Below are 21,258 nucleotides of genomic sequence, written 5' to 3'. Positions count from 1 at the left end.
TCCACTTGTCACTGAAAGAGGACAGGTCTTCTCCAGTAGCTTTGTCATACAGGAGCAAATGAATTGCGTGGATCCTTGTTGACAGGGCAGGAACTTAGACCCAGAGATTACACAACACCTATAGGCAAACACCTAAACTCAGGAGTCAAGCTCGAGCTAAATCCCACCCTAATTAACACAATGTTAACAGATGGATTATTGCCTCTTACCTTCCTATGAGTTATGTTTTCTTCTCCTCTCTCTAAAAGTTCTGCAGTAACTTTCGAGCACTAGCTAACACTTAGTTCAATTGCCAGAGGCAGTCTCTGCGTTTAGTGCTAACACTGCTGCTGAAATAATATAGCTGATTTTGACATCCAGAGGTCAAAATAGCCACTGATATTTTGAAGAGGTATCAGAGAAGAGTTACAAGAATATTTAAAGGACTAGAAAACATTTCCTACAGTGCAGGAGGCTGATCACTGGGACTTTAGCTCTGTGTGCAGGGCAGTGACATTACTGTACCACTTCCAGCAACCAGTAAACAAGATTACAGTACTTCAACAGGCAGAAACTCCTCAATGTGACTGCCTCAAAAGTATCTACACACACAAATTGCTGCATAACCTGTGTTAGCATGCCCACAATCCTGTTACTGACAAAGACAAAAAGATTCAAAAGCAAAGAGGCAAATGGCATGATCACAGCCTACAAATGTAAAACGGAGACCATAAATTTTTGTTATCGCGTGGTCTCAAATCTAACAGACACATAATATTGGAAGGTTGGAAGGGAAGATAGGGAAATCCAATCTAGACATAAATGCAGATTCCTAACCAGTGTGTTAGTAAATACTGAAATAATACCAATGGGTGGATGGGCTCTCCATCCCTGTAAATGCTTTAATGGAGATTAGATGCTTTCTACAACATATGCTCGAATGGAAAAACAGATTAGTTCAGAGGATTCCTATGCCAGAGGTTCCATCTCGAGCACCACACTGCTTCTTCACAGCCCCCCAACTGATGCAACTGTGAAAACATGCACCCTCCTCAAAAGCCATCTTTATTTTTGTTGCCACATTTTCCCTTTATCTGCAGCCATCATCGTCATTGCTACCACATTCCTAGCCTCCTGCTCACACATGCTGCAGGTGGACATTTTGCTGAGGGTGACCACAGATGAGTGAGGACACTTCCAGCCGCACGGTGTGGTTTTACCTGACCGACCCTTGGCTGAAGCACGGCTCGCTCTGTGCTTTGCCCACTGTGACTCACCATGCTCCAGGATGTATTTCACAATCTCTCCATGCCCAGTCTTGGCAGCATAGTGCAACAAGGAGCAGTGATCAGGTCCTTGGATTAACAAATTGGCTCCTTTTTTACAGCATTCTATGAACTGGGGAAAAAAAAAAAACCAAACAACAAACCAAACAAAAACACACAGAAGGGTAAGATGGAAGGGGCAGAAAGACAAATATGCAGGCAAATTATTTACTAATTTTCATAGGAGGTCAGTACAAAAATGGAATAAAATGAAATAAAATATTACTTTAAAGCCAATTTTCAGGCCCCAATGAAAAAATATCTGAACCTAGAAGTATTGACAATTATATGGGTTAAGAAGAGCAGTCTGTATTTCCTAAACAATAAGACATTGCTACTCTACTGGTGATGAGTTATTGCTTGCTAGCAATGCTTGCACACCACTTCTGGTGAAGCTGTTGGGATATTTTAAAATAGATGTATTTGACAGAAAATTCTGGCTTCTCTACTGAAAATTCCAATTTTTCTTCAGCACAGGAGACAAAGTTTAGCACTTTGTGACTAAACCAGAAAATCCCAACTCAGAAATCCGCCGAGAGGTGGGGTACAGCTGCCCCACATCTCCCTTCTCACCCTCTGCCCCCCTGCCCAGGGCTGGTGGAGGGGGAAGCACTACATGGGGGTAAGAACAGGCAGGGAACAGCAACCAGCTGGGTCTCAGAAATGCTGCAGACTCTGGGAGGGGGAGTTGCAGTGCAGATCATTGCGGAAAAGAGGGAGAGAGGATTGCGACAGTGGGGCATCATTTATGATGCCGTACATCTGAAGAAGGGCAAGACGTTTCCCTGTCAAAGCAAACGCAGGCAAAAGGCTTTCAAGAAGCAGAAAGGAGACAATATTTTCATGACTGCTGGTTGAGGGACTGCTCCCCGGATGCTGCAGCCGCAAGCGCAGGGGCGGAGGTGTAGAAGGCACACCTGCAGGCAAAGAGTTGGCCTAACAGTACTGTCATTTTTACAAATGGCTCCAAGCTGGCTTCTCGCAGATAAAATTGCAATCATTAATCACAGTCCTCATCCAAATTCGAGGGCATGTTTTCAAACCCTGACTTGGCTACGGAAAAATGCAGCCTGAATAACTGCCAGACATAGAACTTCAGACTTTGGGCACAAAACATTTTTGCATGGGTGCCTTCTGCTCCCCATAACTAACAATACCAAGACACTACATGTTTCAAGACATCCATCAAACGATAAAACAACAAGCTGAAGTTTGTTCTACCTGCTCTGGTGGCTGCCTAGGTAGAAGTTAAGAAGTCTCCAGCAACTCTAGGGGCTTGCCCACCAACCTCGCTGCCTTAAAATATCCTTCACTGTGTAAGGCTGTGTCAGAGCTACCCCGCTGTTCCATGCTGCATTTGCCAGTGCAGTGATTTCCCTGTTAGTACCTGACACGTTGCTCTGGGCGGTGCGCTATGAATCCTGGGCTGAAAGGTGCTGTCTAACACCAGATCCTATTCACTCAAATTTCACATCTCACCTGACTGATGTGTTCCCCTAATATTCAGGGTTTCCTGGAAAGACTGTTAAAAAGCACTTGCCAGCAGTCCCTACAGCAGCCTATTTATGTTTTCAGCAGAGGTGTGATAAAATTTACAGTATATCAGACCTGCAAAAAGCTGTGAAAAAGTGGACACTTGGTGCTCTGTACTTACCTTCAGCAGGTCACCAGCTACGACTGCCTGTAAAAGTGCTGCAAAAGACAAACAGAAAACTCATGTTAGGCAGAAAGCACTATGCATGTAGCCTCATAGCTGAGAACGTAGCTCGCAGTACGCGCCAGACCAATGCCTTGATCCACTTGCATTCTCATGTACTATCAAAACCAATGTGAACCCCGCGCTGGCAGGCAGATGGAAGACTGCCCAAGTTGCATGAAAGCTGCAGGGACATCAACCCAGTGTTTCCAAGGCTGCCCTGGAACGACATGCTTCTATCTGAATTTTTGCCTTGAGACACTCCAGGGACACACAACAGTGTCCACAGGGTGAGCCCAAGTCTCTGGCACCTGAGCTGCCGCAATGTCAAATGCAGAGAACCTGAAAGCACCCTCAGACCTCTCAGACCTTACTCGTACTGGTGGTGGAGCGGTCAGTCAGTCTCAAACACATTGAGAGTCTCAAGTTGCAGTTGATTAGGTGGCAAAATAGAAATTTCTTAATAATTATTTGTATTACACAAATGTTTTGACATGCCAGTGGGCAGCAAGTCCCCTAGGTTTGGCAGGCAGGGTCAAACACAGAGCAGGAGCCAGTCACCACCTTTTTAGCCTTTGTAAATTAAACAGGCACAGAAGGAAAGAGACAAAGAGAGGCAAAGTGACCGAAGGCTCACGGCAAGGCAGGACAGAGCTGCACACAGAGCCGGAAGCCACATGCCCCTTAAAAAGAAGAATGAAGGCAAAACCCTGGGACCCTGTATTGCCCTATGTACAGGCTGCATTCAGCTAAAGACACCGTGGTGGCAAGTAACCACAAACATGAGAAGTTGTTACAAATCTACTACTATGCAGCTATTTCTTCCTTTTTCCCTCCATCTCCCAATCATGATATATACAGTAAAAACCAATTATGAATAATCTTTCTGAGAAAGCACTTACTTGGTTTGCCTCTTAGAAAGCATTAAACATCTGCCTCAGTTCATACTTTTTCAAGAGTGCCTAAGCCCATTTCTATCTTCGAGTCTAGGCAGCGCAATCAAGTTGAGCATTTGCTCAAGTGCCATCCTTGATAAAGATGCCAAAAGCTCACGTAGAGAGGAACGGGGGGGGAAAGAAAACCATAGTATAGCCTTGCCTCTGAAAAATAATACACAGGAAACTTCACAGTATGAATTCCACAAGGAGCTTGTTACGGCTTCAGAAATGACAACACATCCAAGCTAAACACTGCAGAAGAGGAAAGGCGTGCAAAGACGTCTCATTAAATGTCCCTTTCTTTGAAAACACCTGGGGCTGTGTGGCTTTCTGGTGCCGGCAATGCCTCATGCCCTGGCCACGCAGCAGCGGCGAAAGCAAAAACCCAGTCCAGCTAAGTTCTGACTTGGGAAAGCAGTAGCAGCAATTCCTGTAACATTGGATTTAGGGCAGTTTTACAGTTACCGTGACTTAAACTAAGTCCTGCAAATCCCCCTGGCATCTGTGGGAGTGAGGGCACACAGATTTGAGGAATGGAAAAAGACAAACACCAGCAGGTAAGAGCTAGAACTGGAAAAATACATGTACATCTTTTCTTCAGATTTCATTTTCAGTAGTTTACGTCCTTTTTTTCCCAATAGTTCTAATACTGGCCTAGCCCAAATTAATAGCAGAGCAGAATTTAACCCTTGTGTCATTCATTTTATCTTTTTCCTCCTTTTTCACTGATCTGGTCTCACTGCCACATTTATTCTGTGGGCTACCGCAGTCTGGACTTGTATAAATATTTTGCTCTCCTCATACATGCAAAAATCAAATGAGCTGGTGACACCAGCTTTTCATTGCCTTCTACATCCATTATTTTAAGACACGGCTCCCCTAAAATTACTTCCTAAGAGGCAGAGATAAATTTTCTTATGCAAACCATGCTTAAGATTATAGTTCAGCAAAGACAGGAGAGAGATCTAGAAAACTATGAAGTTAAAAGAAAAGCTTGGCGACCCATGAGAAATCTTCTACATTGAGTATCCATAACCAGAGGTTGGTCTGGTGATAAGTGTATTAGGATAAAGCAGCTCTAAAACACATTCAGCATAGTTAGACCAATCTTTTCCTCTCTTTCCTAAGTCTCCAATCCAGCAAAGCATTTAGGCAGGTGCTTGGCTTTGAGCTAATCACATTCTTTTCACCAAGTCTACCTGCACACTTAAAATTAAGTGCTTTGCTAGAGTAGAACCTATTGCATAAATGAATACATTACAGATCAACAAAACCAGCTGGCGTAACAGGCAGATTAGACTACAGTAAAACAATTCAGCGCTGTAAGCCAGGATGCTGGAAGACTTAGAAGCTATTGAACTAGAAATGGAGAAAGAGTTCTTCAGAATAGGGAACACATTTACATAAACATATGAATATTGCTTAGCACACTAACCCCATAAACCCAAATGGGACTGCTGGGCATATTGAGGAGGAGGGTGAAGATGGCAAAAATGACCTGGTTGTTAAAGAGGTGGTAAAACAAGCAAGCAGATGGCATTGACAAGAGAGAGCAGACTGAGAAATTGGACAAAAATTCTGTTAACATGCAGTGCCAGGCTGCCTTAAAATTAAGAACATTAAAGTGAGAATGGTTTTATATTCTTCTTAAACCACAGGTGTAATATATAACATGAATTATGCAATTGTTTTATCATATCATAAAATACCTTCAGGTCTTAAAGATGCCTCAAAAATTACTTGATTTAATAAATATTTCAATCAAGTCATTATTTTCTCAACTTCTCCTAAGACAAGCATTTGACATGACTAATAAAAATGTTTTATTACCTTTTTCATTTATCTAGCAAGCAGATTTATTGCTGATGAAAGGTGACAGCTTGACAAGACTGGAGACTGAAATGATCTGTCCGTGTAACGAAGAAGCACTTGGTCTGTCGCGGTGGTAGACTCCCCAGGCTGCCTCCTAGCAAAGATCAACCCTCTCTACCGGTACACCCCTGCAGACAGCCCTTGCTCCATACCCACTCCATCACTGACCTCTCTGCTGAAACTGCCAGCAAATGTGTCAATCAGTGCCCAGGGTGATGGATCTTGACAGAAACAATTACCTGCTAGGATATGGACAGCCAGAAATGCAGACTATGCATGTAACAGCTGCTAGAGTCTAGCAACTTTTAGCTTCCACTGGGTGAATTTTGAGACAAGGTTCTAACCACGCCTGGGGGCCAACTTACAAAAGAAACCTCATTTAGAAAAAACAAACACAAACAAAAAAACCCAAAACCACCACCCCAAGACAAACCACCCGACCACCGCCCACACACACACTTGACTTAAAATTTAATATTGAGCAACTAAAAAAAAGACATGTTAAAAATCACACTTGACTTAAAATTTAATATTGAGCAACTACAAGTGGATCATGCACTAGCAGAAAAAAAAGACATGTTAAAAAGGCTGCTAACTGAGCACTGGTAATGCTGTAAGCTACTGCAGCTTGAGACACAGGAAAAACACCTACTAGTACATCCACATGTGCCAAAAGCAATACCTTTCCTGCGGCACGTGTCCGTCATTATTTCTATGTTAATTCCCACTGTTTCTATTGGAAACAGCTATTTTTAGTTCATATTCTAAAAATATATCTTAATGTCACTGAGTTACAATAAACATTTTTGTTTCCCAGCCATAAAATTAACCTACTAAATCACAATTGCTCTCTGGTTCTGCATGTGAAGTCTGCAGCATTAAAACAGCGCTGCAAAATCAGTCATTAAACACTGGGAAACAGATAACAAAGGAGTGAGGTATTTGTAGCCAGTAACTTCAGAGGCTGCAAGATGCCTAGGAGGTCTCACAGGGCTGCCTGGATGGTCAGAAGAGAAAATAACCCTCCACAGAAAGCAACCTGGCATCCCTGCAATAGTTCCTGTTGCGCAATCCCTCCATGGAGTGCAGAAGTTCTAGGCAAAATGACCTCCAAACTTGCAGTACCTAAATTAAGAGCTAAACTAAGACAGAGAGGGGACCCTTCAGAATGGCAGGATGCCAGGAGACATGTCTGATCACCTGCAAGAAAGACAATCAAACAAGGGCAAAATGGGGGGGTCCTCCTTTTAAGGGTTTCCAAGGTATGATACTCCTGGGAGCAGGCAATGCCCATGCCCTCAGAAATTTTGGGAGCTCTTTGTATAACATACAGGTGCAGCATGAGAATGCCTCATAAACATGAGGGCTAACAAAGACAGACCCACGACTGCAACGCATCAGAAGAAAACAGAGGGAGAGGGGCAGAAAACACTGACACCATCTTGCTCACTTCAAAAGCAAGGAAAATTCTCAGAAGCATCATGAGTAAGGGAAACCTCAACCAACAACTACCCCTTCCCATCTGCCCTGCAGGAAAATTCCCTCTTGATCCCAAGGCTGCTGATCAGTTTAACACCAAGGACATAAGCAGGGCTCAGCACCAGGCTACCATCATGCCAGAACTTTGCTGCTAAAACACTTTCAGAAAGAACATGGGGAAAAAAAGTCTTATAAGCCCTTGCAGATAATATCTCAGGATCACAGTTTGAAGTAGGTTGACATGGAGGACGTTTAGGAAGTTAGTTAAATAATCATTAGTGAGTCAGTGAGAGGAATTGGCCTTCACCGGAAAGAATCTCAAAGAGCAGTACAGCTCTGCAGTCTGCCACTGTCAGTGGTACGGCAGTAACGTGTCTTTTTAAGTGAGTAAAAGCTATTCATAAACCATAAACATCTTCCAGGTTTTACCAGTCAGACCGCACGCCTGATCTGACCCTTTCCACACCATATTTGCCCCCACTATTACTATACAAACTAAGCCACAGAGAATAAATAAAAGTGGTAAAAACACGTGGCTGTTTTGAAGCTTTCGCCATCTCCAAGCAGTCCTTTAGTGAGGGTCTAAGAGCTGGGACTGGGGGGAACAGAATTATTTAAAACTGTGTTTTAAAGTATGAATACCACACAAAGCACTTGTCACATCCATGATGAAAACACAGCCAATTCGAGGTCTATGAACGAAATGCAGCGTGAGGGCAAAGTATTATTTGCAATAATACATCTTACCAGGGGTTAAAAAATACCAGGCTAACAATGCATCTGATCGGTGTATGGCAACGTTTAAGCACATGGGAAATTATGGCAGAATTCAACTACCGTAACTCCAATAGAATTAGGGCTCATAAAATCTTTAGCTCTTTCAAAAGACACAATAAGACAGCTGATGAGCTGAAGTGATCAGGACCTTGTAGAAACCTCATTTATCAGGCAGTGCCTGCAACTGTCCAGCCCTTTCTAAGACACAGCTAACACACCAATTCAGCACTTGGAATCGATACACCATCTGCATTTCAGTGCTGGAGGTTTCTTACTGATTAGAGGCAGCTAACAGCAAAATACTAGACATTAGGGCTTTGGTGTGGGGGCCCCAGAATTTGAGCCTCAGTGTCCACCACCATCTCCTGCTAGACTTGCTCAGGGGAACTCTTAAGGAACCTCATGAAATATTGCCTCGCTCAAACCTTGCTGAGCTGATAATGAAGAAGAAACCGCAGCAGAAGGTGACATCATGAAATTTCTTGAGAGTTATTAAACTTAACTTGGCCTATCATTAGGTTCCAGAACATTTCCAGCCTTTATTGCTGTTGTAGACTCTGTGAAATTCATAGAGTCAGAAATTTAAAGTAATTACTGTTTTACATGTTGAGAAGTTAAAAGCTGACCCTGACTAGAAGAGTGCTTTTACACAGCTGGAGCCTTCTGGGCTGTTAAAGATCAGCATTACAGAAATGATAAGAAAACAAGCTCTTGTTCTTAATTTCCCACTCGTTATATAGAAATCAATAATATCTTCTATTTCAATCACTCAAAAAGCTACTCTCTCAAGTGAGTGTGAAGTCCATATAGATTATCATTCAGAAATACATTCCTCTCTCAGTAAACAAAAATTTGCTTGTAATAGCTTTGTACAATCTAGTAAAGATCAAATCTAATATGAAAAACTGACAGTAACATAATTTACCCAGAAAGATACAGAACTGACTTTTTTCTACTCTAGCCATGGTCTTCAGCCTTGGCCTGCAGATGAAAGGGGAATTGGTTTGTGGACTACTTCCCCTGTGAGACAACTATGAAAAACAAGCATCTAAGATACAGAGCAGCGCACACACACTTGACATTTCCAAAGGGTCTGTCGGTCCATAGAAAAGTTTTAGGGATCTATGGTGAAGAAAGGTTGCAAATCTCTGCATTTGAGCTTTTATAAACCCTTTACTTCTTCCTAATATTTAACCCGCTTTTAAAGTTACAGAAAAAAACCCCTCCCTTTAAAATATATTTGCCAAACTGTCTATATAACTGAGAAATTAAATTACAAAATTAATAACACTTTGTTGGAATGACTGTGAGCTCACAGGTCTTTGATCTACAGGCAATCTCAAGTCTCACCAAAGCTGATGATGCTTAAACATTTCTCTTTGAAGCTAAGCTGAGTGGAAGGAGCAATTAAACATTTCTTCATGTATTTTATGCACCTGCAAGTACTGGAAGCAACTACTGAAGACCATGAAAAAAAGTAAAAGGAAGTTAAGCCTTGTGAATTGAGGGGGCTCTCCTAGATGCTGGCAAAAAACCCAGAAACAAATGGTTAAAGCTTTGTGTGGGTACAAGAGAGGCAAAAGGCTAGCAAAAATAAAAGCAGCAAAGGCAAAACATCCACTATAAAGACTTGCTTGAACTTCTGCACAAGCAAACCACTTCTTCTGTGTTCACTGAAAAAGGACTTTACAACAAACAGCTGTCTGACTCTTACAACCAAATTTTCCTCCTGATAGAATGAGGCAAAGGTCCCTGAATATAGGCTAACTAGTTGGGTAAAAAAAGCTGCACTAAGCCCCTATAAGGGACACGCACATGCTTTGGAGCCTGTTATTACAACACTGCACAACTTATGCCAAGATAAGGATACAAACATTTGGTCCTATCATAACCATCAGGACTGCATTTTTCCTTACAGCTGTGCACAGGAAAATCTGTGTTCAGGCAAAAAAATGTCCATTTTCATGAGAATACCCTGTAAAAACAGTCCACGTACCGCTGAGGAATCTGCCTGAATATAAAGCTTAGTAGTGCTGTTTGATAGTAAGACTCTTGGGTATATCTGTGTCAGGTGTTAACCTTCATCTTGTTTTCTTTTTATGCCGGTTTTTACCTCTACATTGAACTAAAGCTGACACATAGCAAAAGAAAAAAAAAATTCTTGCACCAAACAAAAGAGAATTTTTGCACAATTTTTAAACTTTAGTGCTGAGCAATCAAAATGGAACATCTTCAGCAAAAAGATGGCTAACAGACCAAGAAAAACAGTTTCACATTTCACTGCTCAAGAAAGAGGCTGCATTATAACTAAAAAGGGGACATTTTGATGGGGAACTTGATTGCCTGTGAGCCTGAAAAGACATCAGCCTTTAAATGCCAATTATAGCTTAAAAAGAAAAAAAAAATAATCTCACTAGCCATTTTAGAAAGTCTAGCCTTATATGTCAGCAACATCTCTTTCTAATCTAACATCAACCATGAGAAAGAAGACGCTGGTGGTCTACATCTGAAGGAGCTGTCTGGTGCGGGAATGGGGAATGGGGAAGGGGTCCTGCACTTGCTAAAGAAGTTCTGCCTCAGCCTGAAGACTGCGTACAAACCAAGATGCAAATATGACAGCGCAAATGCGTGCATTGTAGAGGCTTCCTGCCTAGAACATGGTATCTCTTGTGCTGCCTAAAGCAAGAGTCATCGGTTTTTTTAATTTTTCAAAAATGTATTTGTTTGCTGCCACTACACACTCTCCTAAAGAAACAGGTGGTAAACAAGATTTTCCCACAGGATTTCAGCTTTGGAAAAGCTTAGGCTTCTTAGGGAATCTGAGACCCATGGCACCAGCATAGGTATCTCACGACAGCAGTGCTGCGAGGCACTACTTCCATGAAAGAAAACCAAATAAAGAGCCTGAGAGCTCAAAATGCTCCCAGGAGACCAAGAAAACCTGCTGCAACCAAAAGCTCAGAAGCACATCAGCTGAACAGCAGCCAGACACAGACAGCCTGATGACTATTCAGCAACGGGAATATTATGAAGGCCTTCACGCAGCATCTTGAGCTAATCCATCCGTACAGGAAAACATGTGCATAAGCACACATTCTCCTGTGGTTTGAGACACACTTTTGAAGCATGCTGGCCTTCTGAATAAGTCATACCTCAATAACAGCTATTTCTAGGATTACACAAGGTGGTAGAAAACCCTTCTAAACATTTGTGGGTTTTCCTTTAGTTACAAAAGCACCGCATCCTGTGCGGATTCAAAGGAGAGAACTGACACAGATTTGACTGCATCTGTTTGCCTAACTGGGGAATAAGACAAAAATTTTAACGTGCAAAAAAATCATCCATTACTCAGGTGGTTATAAATATGCATTACAAACCTCTTCCTTTTAAGAATTTTAGATTCAAACAACACACAGCATCAAACTGTTGGAGGGGGGGGGGTAAAAATAACCACACAGGCTTGCTGGAGGGAAAGAAAGACTAAATTCTCACTTAGACAGAAGTCCCTTCATACAACTCTGGAAGAATAAAGAGGCTTTCAAGAGATGTAAATTACACTCAAGCTGCCTTTAAGGCCCCATTTGCAGTGTCAGACTAGTTTAAAAGTACTTTGATGCCAATTAGAGTCCACTCTGAATTGTTTATGTGGCACTGGTGCTGAGTTGAGAGTGTAGTTGATAGTTAGAAGTGGAAGTATTCAGACCCTAATGCTGAACTTTTCCTGCAAGACCGCTTAACTCAGATTTACAAAAGGAAGGGATGCCCTTAAAGAAAAAGGATTTCCTTTGTAAATGGTCCAAAAGCCCAAAGAACAGTTGCAGATAAACTAAGTACCATCTGGCAGACATCGTCACTTTTTTTCTTTCCTTTTCCCTTCCACCATTTTTATTTTTCAAGCCAAGACAGAAACAATTAGTGTCATTTTCAGGACCGATGTGGTGGAAGAAAATGTCTCTGATCAAGAGAGAACACAAGGCAGGGAAGACTTCGGCTGACTAATGCGCCCACTTTATCAATACAGTGGCATTACTTTGGCAGGAAGAGAATTCTAGGTAAAATGATTAAGCAATGATTTATTTTTTATTTAAAAATAAAAAGGATAGCAAAAAAAGGAACATTGTGGGCCACACTGTTCCTCCTCTTGCCCTAACGTGGTGGACCATGACTATCACAGGCAGTCCTACCACACTCCAGGTTTTTTTGCCACTGTAAGGCTGGCTGCAGTGCCTTTGCCTGGCAATATCCAAGTAAGCTAGGGCTTCACAGCAGGACTAAATAACCTGAAAGTCAGTTCAAGCATTTATTTGCTGGACAGAGTCTTCAGTGGTTGGACCAAATTGTTTTCTTCTTTTACTTTAACGAGTTGCCACTCTTATCTGACCATGAACAGCCTCCATCAGAAACAAAAAAAGGAGCAAAGTAGGTTGCAAGGTTACTCAGGGCTTCTGCTTGCAAATAGGTGCCCTGATTCAGACAACACGTTCCTTACTCCTACTTCCTCCTGAGGAGAAAGGGATAATGGCAGTGGCCATCTGGAAAACATTTCCCAGTTTTCCTCTATTACTCATTCAGATGCCCACATCTGCCAGACCTCTTCCTCCCAGCTGCCTGCTGACCCCTCAGCCTGCTTAGATGTGATGGGAGGTAGGGTGTAGGCACCTTTTAAAGGTTTTGGCCAGAGAGGACTTCCCTCGGCCCTAGAGAAGTGCTTTGACAGAGTGCTTTCTCTTGCTACGGGTATCACGGCTCTGCATCGATACCAGCCTCTGCTGAGTGGAGAAGCAAATGAACAAACGCAAAGCAGATCCCCAAGCAAATGTTGGCTCAGCTGGCCACAGACATACTTTCAAAACACTATCCAGGAGGGCTTTCTTTCCAAAGTGGCTAATTAATCAAAATAAATACCTGCAGTCAGGAGCCCCCCCACTGTACTGTCTTTGATTTGTTCAGAGAAAGCATTCCGAGACATCTCAATTTGTTGCTAGGTAAACAGCTGCAACATCACCCTGAAGAATATAGCTTCTCAGCTGGAGTTGCATGAAAACCATCACTCTCCCTTTTGAAGGAATCTGTGTACAAAACAGAGGAGCTTTTTTTTTTTTTTTTTTTTTTTTTTTAAATTCTACCAGCACTGAGACGTTTTAGGTTCATCTGTATTTCCTTGCTAGTCCTTTTATTCAGGATGGCAGGACACTTAAAAAATTCTTGAGGAGAAAGTCCCTTTGCAGACTATGACTAGCAAGACTAGTGGGCAGTGGCTCCAGAAAGAAGAAAGGAAGCTGAGAGATCGAAGCCTATGTTCCTGCAGGCCTCCAGGGACAACAGGAAATCCAATGTATTGGAGGTCCCAGGAAGCATTCTCAGCTCTTGTGCTCTTTTCTGGGGTTTCTACAGCCATCTTCCTCCCAGCAGGCATTCAGAACTCCTCTCTTTAATGGAGCAGACGGCACTGGAGCAAATACCATAACGCACAGCACATTTTGCCTGAAGGCAGAGATGCTGCATAGTAAACCACTATACCTTCTATGCACACACACACTTGATCACTCCCTTCCTTATAATTCATACAGCATCTCCCTCCACCCAGAGGGATATCTAGTGACAGAATTACACCTCCCGCCCCAAGCTTCCAGTTTGAACCTAGGCCAAGTGATCCCTGTGGAAAACTCTTCTAATAGAGGCTAATTTGAAGGTGACCATTTAAACCCACTTAATTTCTAATGCACTCCTGGGTCTGCACAAATCCCTCCAAAGGATAGGATATCCAGACTGGATGACTCAAAGTATCATCATGGAACCACCATCTGCCAGAATCTGAAAGATCTTTAAGTGTCGCCATTCATCTTTCCAAGTAGAAATATCATTTTCATCTTCACCTTTTGTATCATATTATGATGTTGTAATAACCAACGGTCTCCAAAATTTCTTTTTTGAATATATTTGCCTCTTGTATTAATTTATCAGTTGTCCCCTATTCCCTCAAGAATTTGGAATCTATCACAGAAAAAAAGGAAAATGAACAACTGAGTTTAATCACAGCAAAGCTTGCTAGAAATTGTGCTGATACAGAAAAAAGCATGTCTGCTAGAAGCAAACAAGGTAAAAAGCCCAGTTTCATGGGTCTATAGAGGAACAAGAGCAGCAAGAGATCAGAGATGTAAATATTTGGAACCTTCTTTCTCCAGATCAGAATGCAACTCAGATGCATAAGGACTAAGCACCGGGGCTGACTGCTACTTCAGGTGCATTAGTATAGCCACTTAAAACTTTGAGTAGTTCAATCAAAGGCAAGGTTCCTCTGCTTGAAGTAGGTAAACAAGTATTGAGCCGCATCAGCTCCAAGTTGCTATTAGACAAATAACATGCCAATGTCCACATACCACTCAGGAATTTACTGGTATTCTTTTTTTCAGAATATTGAAATGGAAATGGAACTCACTGTACTCTTTTTAAGAGCACTTCTCTCAGTTGCTCAGGCAATAATGAAGAATAGCCAACTCAGTTACACAGGGTAACCAAAGAATGGTAAAGATAACCCAGATGAAGCTAGACCAAAGGTAATATAAAATATAAGAATATTATTCAATGCATTAGCATGGGAAAATTTGTAGACAGATTTCTGCAAGCCAGCTGTGAATAAGAGTGGGCAGGGCATGATCTAGTATACATACCATGTACTGTGCAGTACTGAAAGGTGCTGGATGAAGGAAGGGTTTGGTAAACCTCAACCGTTCAGCCAGCAATAATCAGGAAATGACTGTGCACAGGCAATGCATTAGAAGCCTGCATCCTCATTGCAGTACCGTACCTGATCTAGAAACAATGGATAGGGTTTCCATTCACTAACAGGGAGCTGCCCGTCCCCTCCCTCATGATATCCACCAGGTCTTCTGTGGCCCTGCCACTTGCCCGTTGTTGACTCTCAGCTAGTCCCAACACCTAAAGAAGGACCAGCTCTTTTTGTGGTTCATTTTTTTAGAAGCCTGCATCCTCATTGCAGTACCGTACCTGATCTAGAAACAATGGATAGGGTTTCCATTCACTAACAGGGAGCTGCCCGTCCCCTCCCTCATGATATCCACCAGGTCTTCTGTGCCCCTGCCACTTGCCCGTTGTTGACTCTCAGCTAGTCCCAACACCTAAAGAAGGACCAGCTCTTTTTGTGGTTCATTTTTTTTTATTCTTATTTAAAAAAAAAAAAAAAAAAAGAAAGAGAAAGAAGAAGATGGGTTTCACTCTTGAGTTATATATTTCCTAACTACCTATACCAAGAACAAAGACACAAACCCAAAATCTTTAAGAGGTTTGGGTTTTTTTTTTCTTTTGAAGTTTGGGATTTTCTAGCAGTGCTGTTTCCCTTTCTGTGCCAATTAAAATGGCTCTGTTTTGTAACTGATAAAGGTGCCTTTAACACGTGTCCACAACAAGGACCATTGTGTGTTGTTACAGTTGTTCAGTAGATGCCCAGTCTCAGACAGATGGTGCTTTATCCTCACCCTCTCTTCAAGACAGCATAATGCATTGTCCTGTCAGGGATTAATGGAAGTGCCACTCACATTAGTTGCTAATTCTGGTAGCAACTCTGTTGCTACACTACAGATGCTACAGCTACTGCTTGCAACTAATGCTTGAAGCCAGCAGTCCACACTGAGGAGAAGCAGGACATTCAGAAACCAAAGTGAGGAGCACAGTGCAAGAACCTATGCAAAATGCAACCTCCTGGTCAAGGGGAAAGAGAAGTTTGATAAGGGAGACAAAGATGATGGAGAGAAACAAACACGGAGAAACAGTAGAATTAAAAACGAGGAGTGAAGATTAAAGAAGAGAAACCAAATGAACCAAATGGGAAGTTAAAGCAAAAGGTCCAATGCAAATGAGAAAAGCACCTTTTCTCAGTAATAGCCAACACATCACATCATCAGAAAGTCAGCATTAGAAAGGTGCCCCATAATAGGGGAGAAAAGCTGAAACAGAGGACGTAGCGTGATGCCAGTGAAAGTAGGTTATTCTACAGCTGGATCTTGCCCCACCATGCACCCTAAAGCATTACTGCCTTATAAAACTGCACATGAATGTTTAATGTCTTGAATAGGCACACAGCTGACTACTGATTATTAATGGAAATAAGAGTCTCAAAACTGACTTTTGGATACCTAATCCAAGAAAAATATACCAGGAGAAGTCTGCATAAACACCATGAAAGACAGGCAATTCAGAGATAAGTTTTCAGCTCTGTCCTGGACCCTCCCTTTTTTGTTTAGATAAGAGATTTCAGATCCAAGAGTAATTTCAGAAGTTTTCTTCTTCTTCCACACATGCATTGAGTGGGCTGAGAAGCACCTAGGCTCAAAACAGCTTGTGCTACAGCATTTTTGTCATGTTTTTCCTGGTCTTTTACCATGGTCTGTATGTGGCATAGTGGGAGAGAGGAAATCCGAGTATTGGACCTTGCTTTCTCAAAAGTCACTGGAGTATGTGAAATCTTTTCTGTCTGAGAGAAGCTCCTCCATGTTTACATGGATGACAAATCTAGTTAGATACTCCACACAAAACTTCTAATAACTAGCGCTATCATGTCACTAATTGGTCAAGGGAACATAGGCCTTTCATTCTATATTTCAGAGGAGGTTTCTTATGGAAGAAAGGGAAGAAAGGGGAGGAAGAGGCTATTCAGAGATGTTTATCAAACCTGACAAGCCAGACCCTGGCAGCAGATGGTAGATGGCAAACAGGAAGGTTTTGTGAAAAACTAGAACAGTAAAAAAAAACAGTAGAAAGAAGGAAGGCACTATGACAGCAGGAAATATAAAGTCTAAAGATATACAAGGAAATGCATTTAGACGTCTATTGCTCCATTAATAGATAAAAATGGAGCAATGGAATAAACGCAAGGGAAATGAAGTCTATCACTAACAAGCTTATGCACCGACAAGCAGCGTGAGCCCAGGTCTTGAAATAGTATATTAGACCATAATGTTTTCAAGTTTCTTCTGAGGGTTGAAGAAATGGGGTATACTGTTAACTTCTTACAAGTCTCCAGTACTTTATATTAAGAAGCTGTGGTCATGGTAAAAAGCAGATGAACTATTGAACAAGAAAACTGCCTCTGGTTCACAAAGTCAATGAGCTGTAAATCACAGGTACACCAGGAAATTCAAGCTGTATACTTCTGCCATTCTCATGCTTGCTCATCAGGGGACCCACTGCTATTGGACACTAGGAATGGACTAGATGGGCTAGATATATCTTTAGTCTGACATGTTTGTCCTTTTTTATTACTTTCTTTATAACTTCCTTTACTAAGAAATGACATGTCAAGGAAATGGAAGAGAATTTATTAATGACGATGTGTTTGACAGCCACTACACTGGACTAAAAAGATCTTGGCTGGAGCCAAGGACAATGTAGGTTGATACCTAACTTGTCACTCCACGCTCCAAGTGCACATACTTCAGTGACATACTTCCAGGCTCAGACCGCCTTACATCTCCATTTGCAATAGTCCTTACTATTCCCCATCTGGACCTTTCTTGAATAATATTTATAGTATTGCCCAGAAATTTTGCTGGTCGTGTAACTGCATACAAATTGAATGCTAGAAGAAAACAGATTTTTTTTCTTTTGTGGTCCAAAATAATATTCCAGATTCAGAGCTACATGATGAACTTTCCTCTCTCAGTTACGGTCTCACCTTTTTTTTTTCTCCATTCCTTGTGCAGCTCTGCTGGTGCAATTACCACATCACTTGCAGTATGCCTCTGGATTTCAGTACCAATGTAACCATGCTTTAATGTACTCTAGGGGGATATTTATACCACCTAGCTCTAAGCACCTAAGTTGGTCATAGTTATTAACCAGCTAGTCACTGCAGATTCCCTTTTTAGTCCATAAGAAAAAATCAGTTCCTTCAGTCTCCTTCAGAGCAAATGTATTACCATAACCTGCAACTCTTCCTACTCAAGCCATAAGATTTTTATATGTAGAAGCTCCTAGCAGCACTAAATTCCACACCATTCTACCAAACTGATTTTAGTGTTAACCCAAAATAACTTAGGTTCAAGCCTTTAAACACAACCCAGTCTCCTCTGCTACAAAGGTCCTGTCCTATAAGAGTCATAAGAGATCTGTTCATCTTCTCAAAAACCATATATTAACCTTTAAGCCCACACATAATTTTTCACAGGTGAAGCCCTACACAATAGTTTGAATAAATTGCAAACACTTGCAATAGTTCAGTTTGCTTGAGCAAAATTCCTTTTACAAATAACTCAACACAGGCTTAATTTCTGCCAGCCCTAACTAAATGAACAAGCACTTGATGTCTAAGGGTGAACAAAGTTTGAGCAACACCAAAGTTTAATTTTTAAAAAGTCATTTTTATCCACCACAACTGTGTTAAAACACATCTTACAGCTAGTCTTTAGTCTCATTTTTAATATGCTATTAGTATCTGTAAAATGCATCTTACCTTGATCTTCTGAAGAGACCGGTGACCTGGAATAAAACAACAAAGCACAGTCAATCTTTGCTATGGAAAGGCCACAAATAAGGTTCAATGTCACTGTGGGGTGACAGAGTATGGAGGAATCTGAAGGTTTCATTCTTGGGCTAACTTAGAAGGGAGGGCTGGAAGGCATCTGACAAGAAAAGAGCAGAAAAGGGCAGAGACAGAGAGCAGGTTCTTCAGACCAGAGCGGCCATATGAGGTCATGTCCATAAGGCCCCTGGCAGCTGCACTGACAAGCGCTCATGCCAAGAGTTTCTGTAGGTATTTGGCAAAGAACTTACCTACTACTGTTACTGTTGGAAATAGCTGACATTACTCTTCAGAAAGTCCTGATCCTTCAGAGATTATAGAAGGGACCATAATTAAGTGTGAGCCAGGAGGAAACCTCACAGCTAGGAATGGTCGAGGAAATTATAGCTTCAGAGAAACTTGAAGTCATTAAGGTGGCCAATTTTCTTACCACGAGCCAATGTAGTAGAGAGCATATAACACTAGTCATAATTAATACTAGTTCATGCCATCGTCACAAAAGCAACATAAACAGACCAAAAAAAAAAAAAAAAAAAAAGTCTGGACAAATGTAAGTACAGTAAAAAGCAATGCAACAGCAGCAGCGCAGGAGTTACTACAGGACACCCTAACCAGTGGCTCAAGCCTCTGATCATATTCCAAGAGAGTGAGGGGCTATAAAACATGAGGGACCTCTCAGCATCCCTGCTGATGAACGGAAGGGCCCCACTGAATTCCAGAGACTTGTGTCACAGCTCCCATCACTCAGGATCACACTCCTCATCATTTTGGTCAGCACCGACAACAAAGTAACACAGAGAGGCATAAAGTATTGGCCCTGCATTTTTCCTTTTGCTGCAGTAGCTCGGCTTAGCAAAACGGGGGCTAACTGTACAGCCAAATCTGGGATGTGCCTTGGTTATTTAGACCAGATTGCCAGCCCAGAGTGGATGGGACCATTGCCTCAGCACTTCCCCAAAGATTTTCAACTGCACATATAGCCTTCCCACCCAGGGAACAAGGAACTGGTTCCTGCAGTGAATAGACGACTCATGCTTCCTTTCTGAGATATATTTAATTTTCCACCAAGGTGTGAAAAATAACAAATTACTAAAGATTTAAAAATGTTAGTGTTGCCAGCAAATGGATCAAAGCTGACATAAGAAAAGCAGCCACAGAGGGGTGAAGGGAAAAGAGGGAACAAAGAGGAAAATAGCACATGTATATTTAACTGAGTCAGCAGGGGCTGGGGGTTGGAGGGTGAGAAAAGAAGGGTTAGAATCCCTGCATTTAGAGGAATAAAGGAGCTGAGGAAGGAGTCATGATCTCATTCCATAACAGGGGTCTGAAAACGAAGGCTGAGGGATTAGAAGCAGATATGCAAATATGTAGATGCAAACAGGAAAGATGGAAAGAAAAGAAGGAAACTTTCCTAATGAGGTATGCAAATTTTTTATTTTTAAAAAAGAGAGAGATTTGCAAAGAAAGAGAGGAAAGAGTTATAGCACAGCTGGAGTGATGGTCACTGTGAAAGGAAAAAATGTGATTGCCTAATTAAGATTCTGACTGTGCCAGAAGCCAATGCATCTGTATGGATCAGAATTAATTAATCCTCTACTCCCATTAAATCCTCTGATTGCTGCTGAACATCCTAGGCATGTATCCTGCTCTGCTGCCAACCAGGCCACCTCTGCCCTTGCACTTCAGCCAGGTCTGTGGAAATACAGTAGGAATGCAGGTAACCCAGAGGATTAGTAGGCATCACTAGGACTCTGTCCCACTGCTTTGACCAGTTAAGTTACAGGCCATCCTCCCCAGTCGCCAGCAGAAAGCCTTCTGAAGGTCAAAATTCAACACATAGTGTTTTCTACAGGGTAAAACAGTGCCAAATGGGCCATATCAAGAGGTGCAAGTTTTTAGGTACTTAAAAATATTTTTACATGCAGGGGTCATGCCAGGTTCCTTAGCTCATGTATCTTGACTCTCCACCCATTGCTAATGCAGTATCCCACAGCATCAGTGGAATTTATTCCTTTGTTTTGTTTCTTAATTGTACAGTTTCATCACTTTTCAGATCTTTATGTGAAACAATAAAATAAATTGTACAGATTATTTTATAATTTGGCTCTTCTTTATGCCTAGTAAAACAGATGTCATTAGTTCCTTAAAGCATCAACAGCAGGAGAGACACTATTACAATACCACCACCTTCTCAATTAAAACATTGAAGGGAGGGATAAAAAATATGTTTGTCCATATTTATTGTGCCCAAAATTAGTATACATTTTTCAAAATACTACTGCCATGTACTTTTATTGCATGTCTGGAACACAGTGGTTGAACAGTAAGAAATCTAACAGGTACTACTGTTGCTACTAGCAGTGTTTTCATTTGAAAGGTTTCATCGAGTATCTTTTGGAACTATGTAGCCTGGTATCCTGAGAAAATAAGCTTTATATCGTCACAGCATCTTGATGGGTATGTATGCAGCTCTCTGCCTCACCCTAATGAAGTCTGAGCTTGTTGGCTCATTTCACCCATCGTTAACAGAGGGGTTGGAGAGCCATATTCCTGCTTTCACAAGGAAACACAATAGCATAAGCTCAAACTTTCTTATGTAGCTGTGAAGCTACAAAGAGAGGTTTTGAATATCTCAGCTGCAGGGATGCCTCAACA

At 41.7% G+C, this 21,258-nt stretch overlaps 1 protein-coding gene across 1 annotated transcript in view; it reads right to left on the bottom strand.

Annotated features, from left to right (window-relative positions):
• Positions 1-21,258, bottom strand: part of DGKI (diacylglycerol kinase iota) — a 114,575-nt gene that overhangs the window by 10,498 nt on the left and 82,819 nt on the right. The window contains 3 exon segments of the mRNA XM_035894057.1: positions 1,257-1,377; positions 2,959-2,996; positions 18,535-18,560. Of these exon segments, the coding sequence (XP_035749950.1) occupies positions 1,257-1,377; positions 2,959-2,996; positions 18,535-18,560 (185 nt within the window).

This window comes from Egretta garzetta, unplaced genomic scaffold (assembly GCF_000687185.1).
Source record: "Egretta garzetta isolate BGI_Z169 unplaced genomic scaffold, ASM68718v1 scaffold180, whole genome shotgun sequence".
Taxonomy (NCBI): Eukaryota; Metazoa; Chordata; class Aves; order Pelecaniformes; family Ardeidae; genus Egretta; species Egretta garzetta.
The sequence above is the reverse complement of the archived record's forward strand: the minus strand, read 5'-3'. Positions and strand labels throughout refer to the sequence as shown.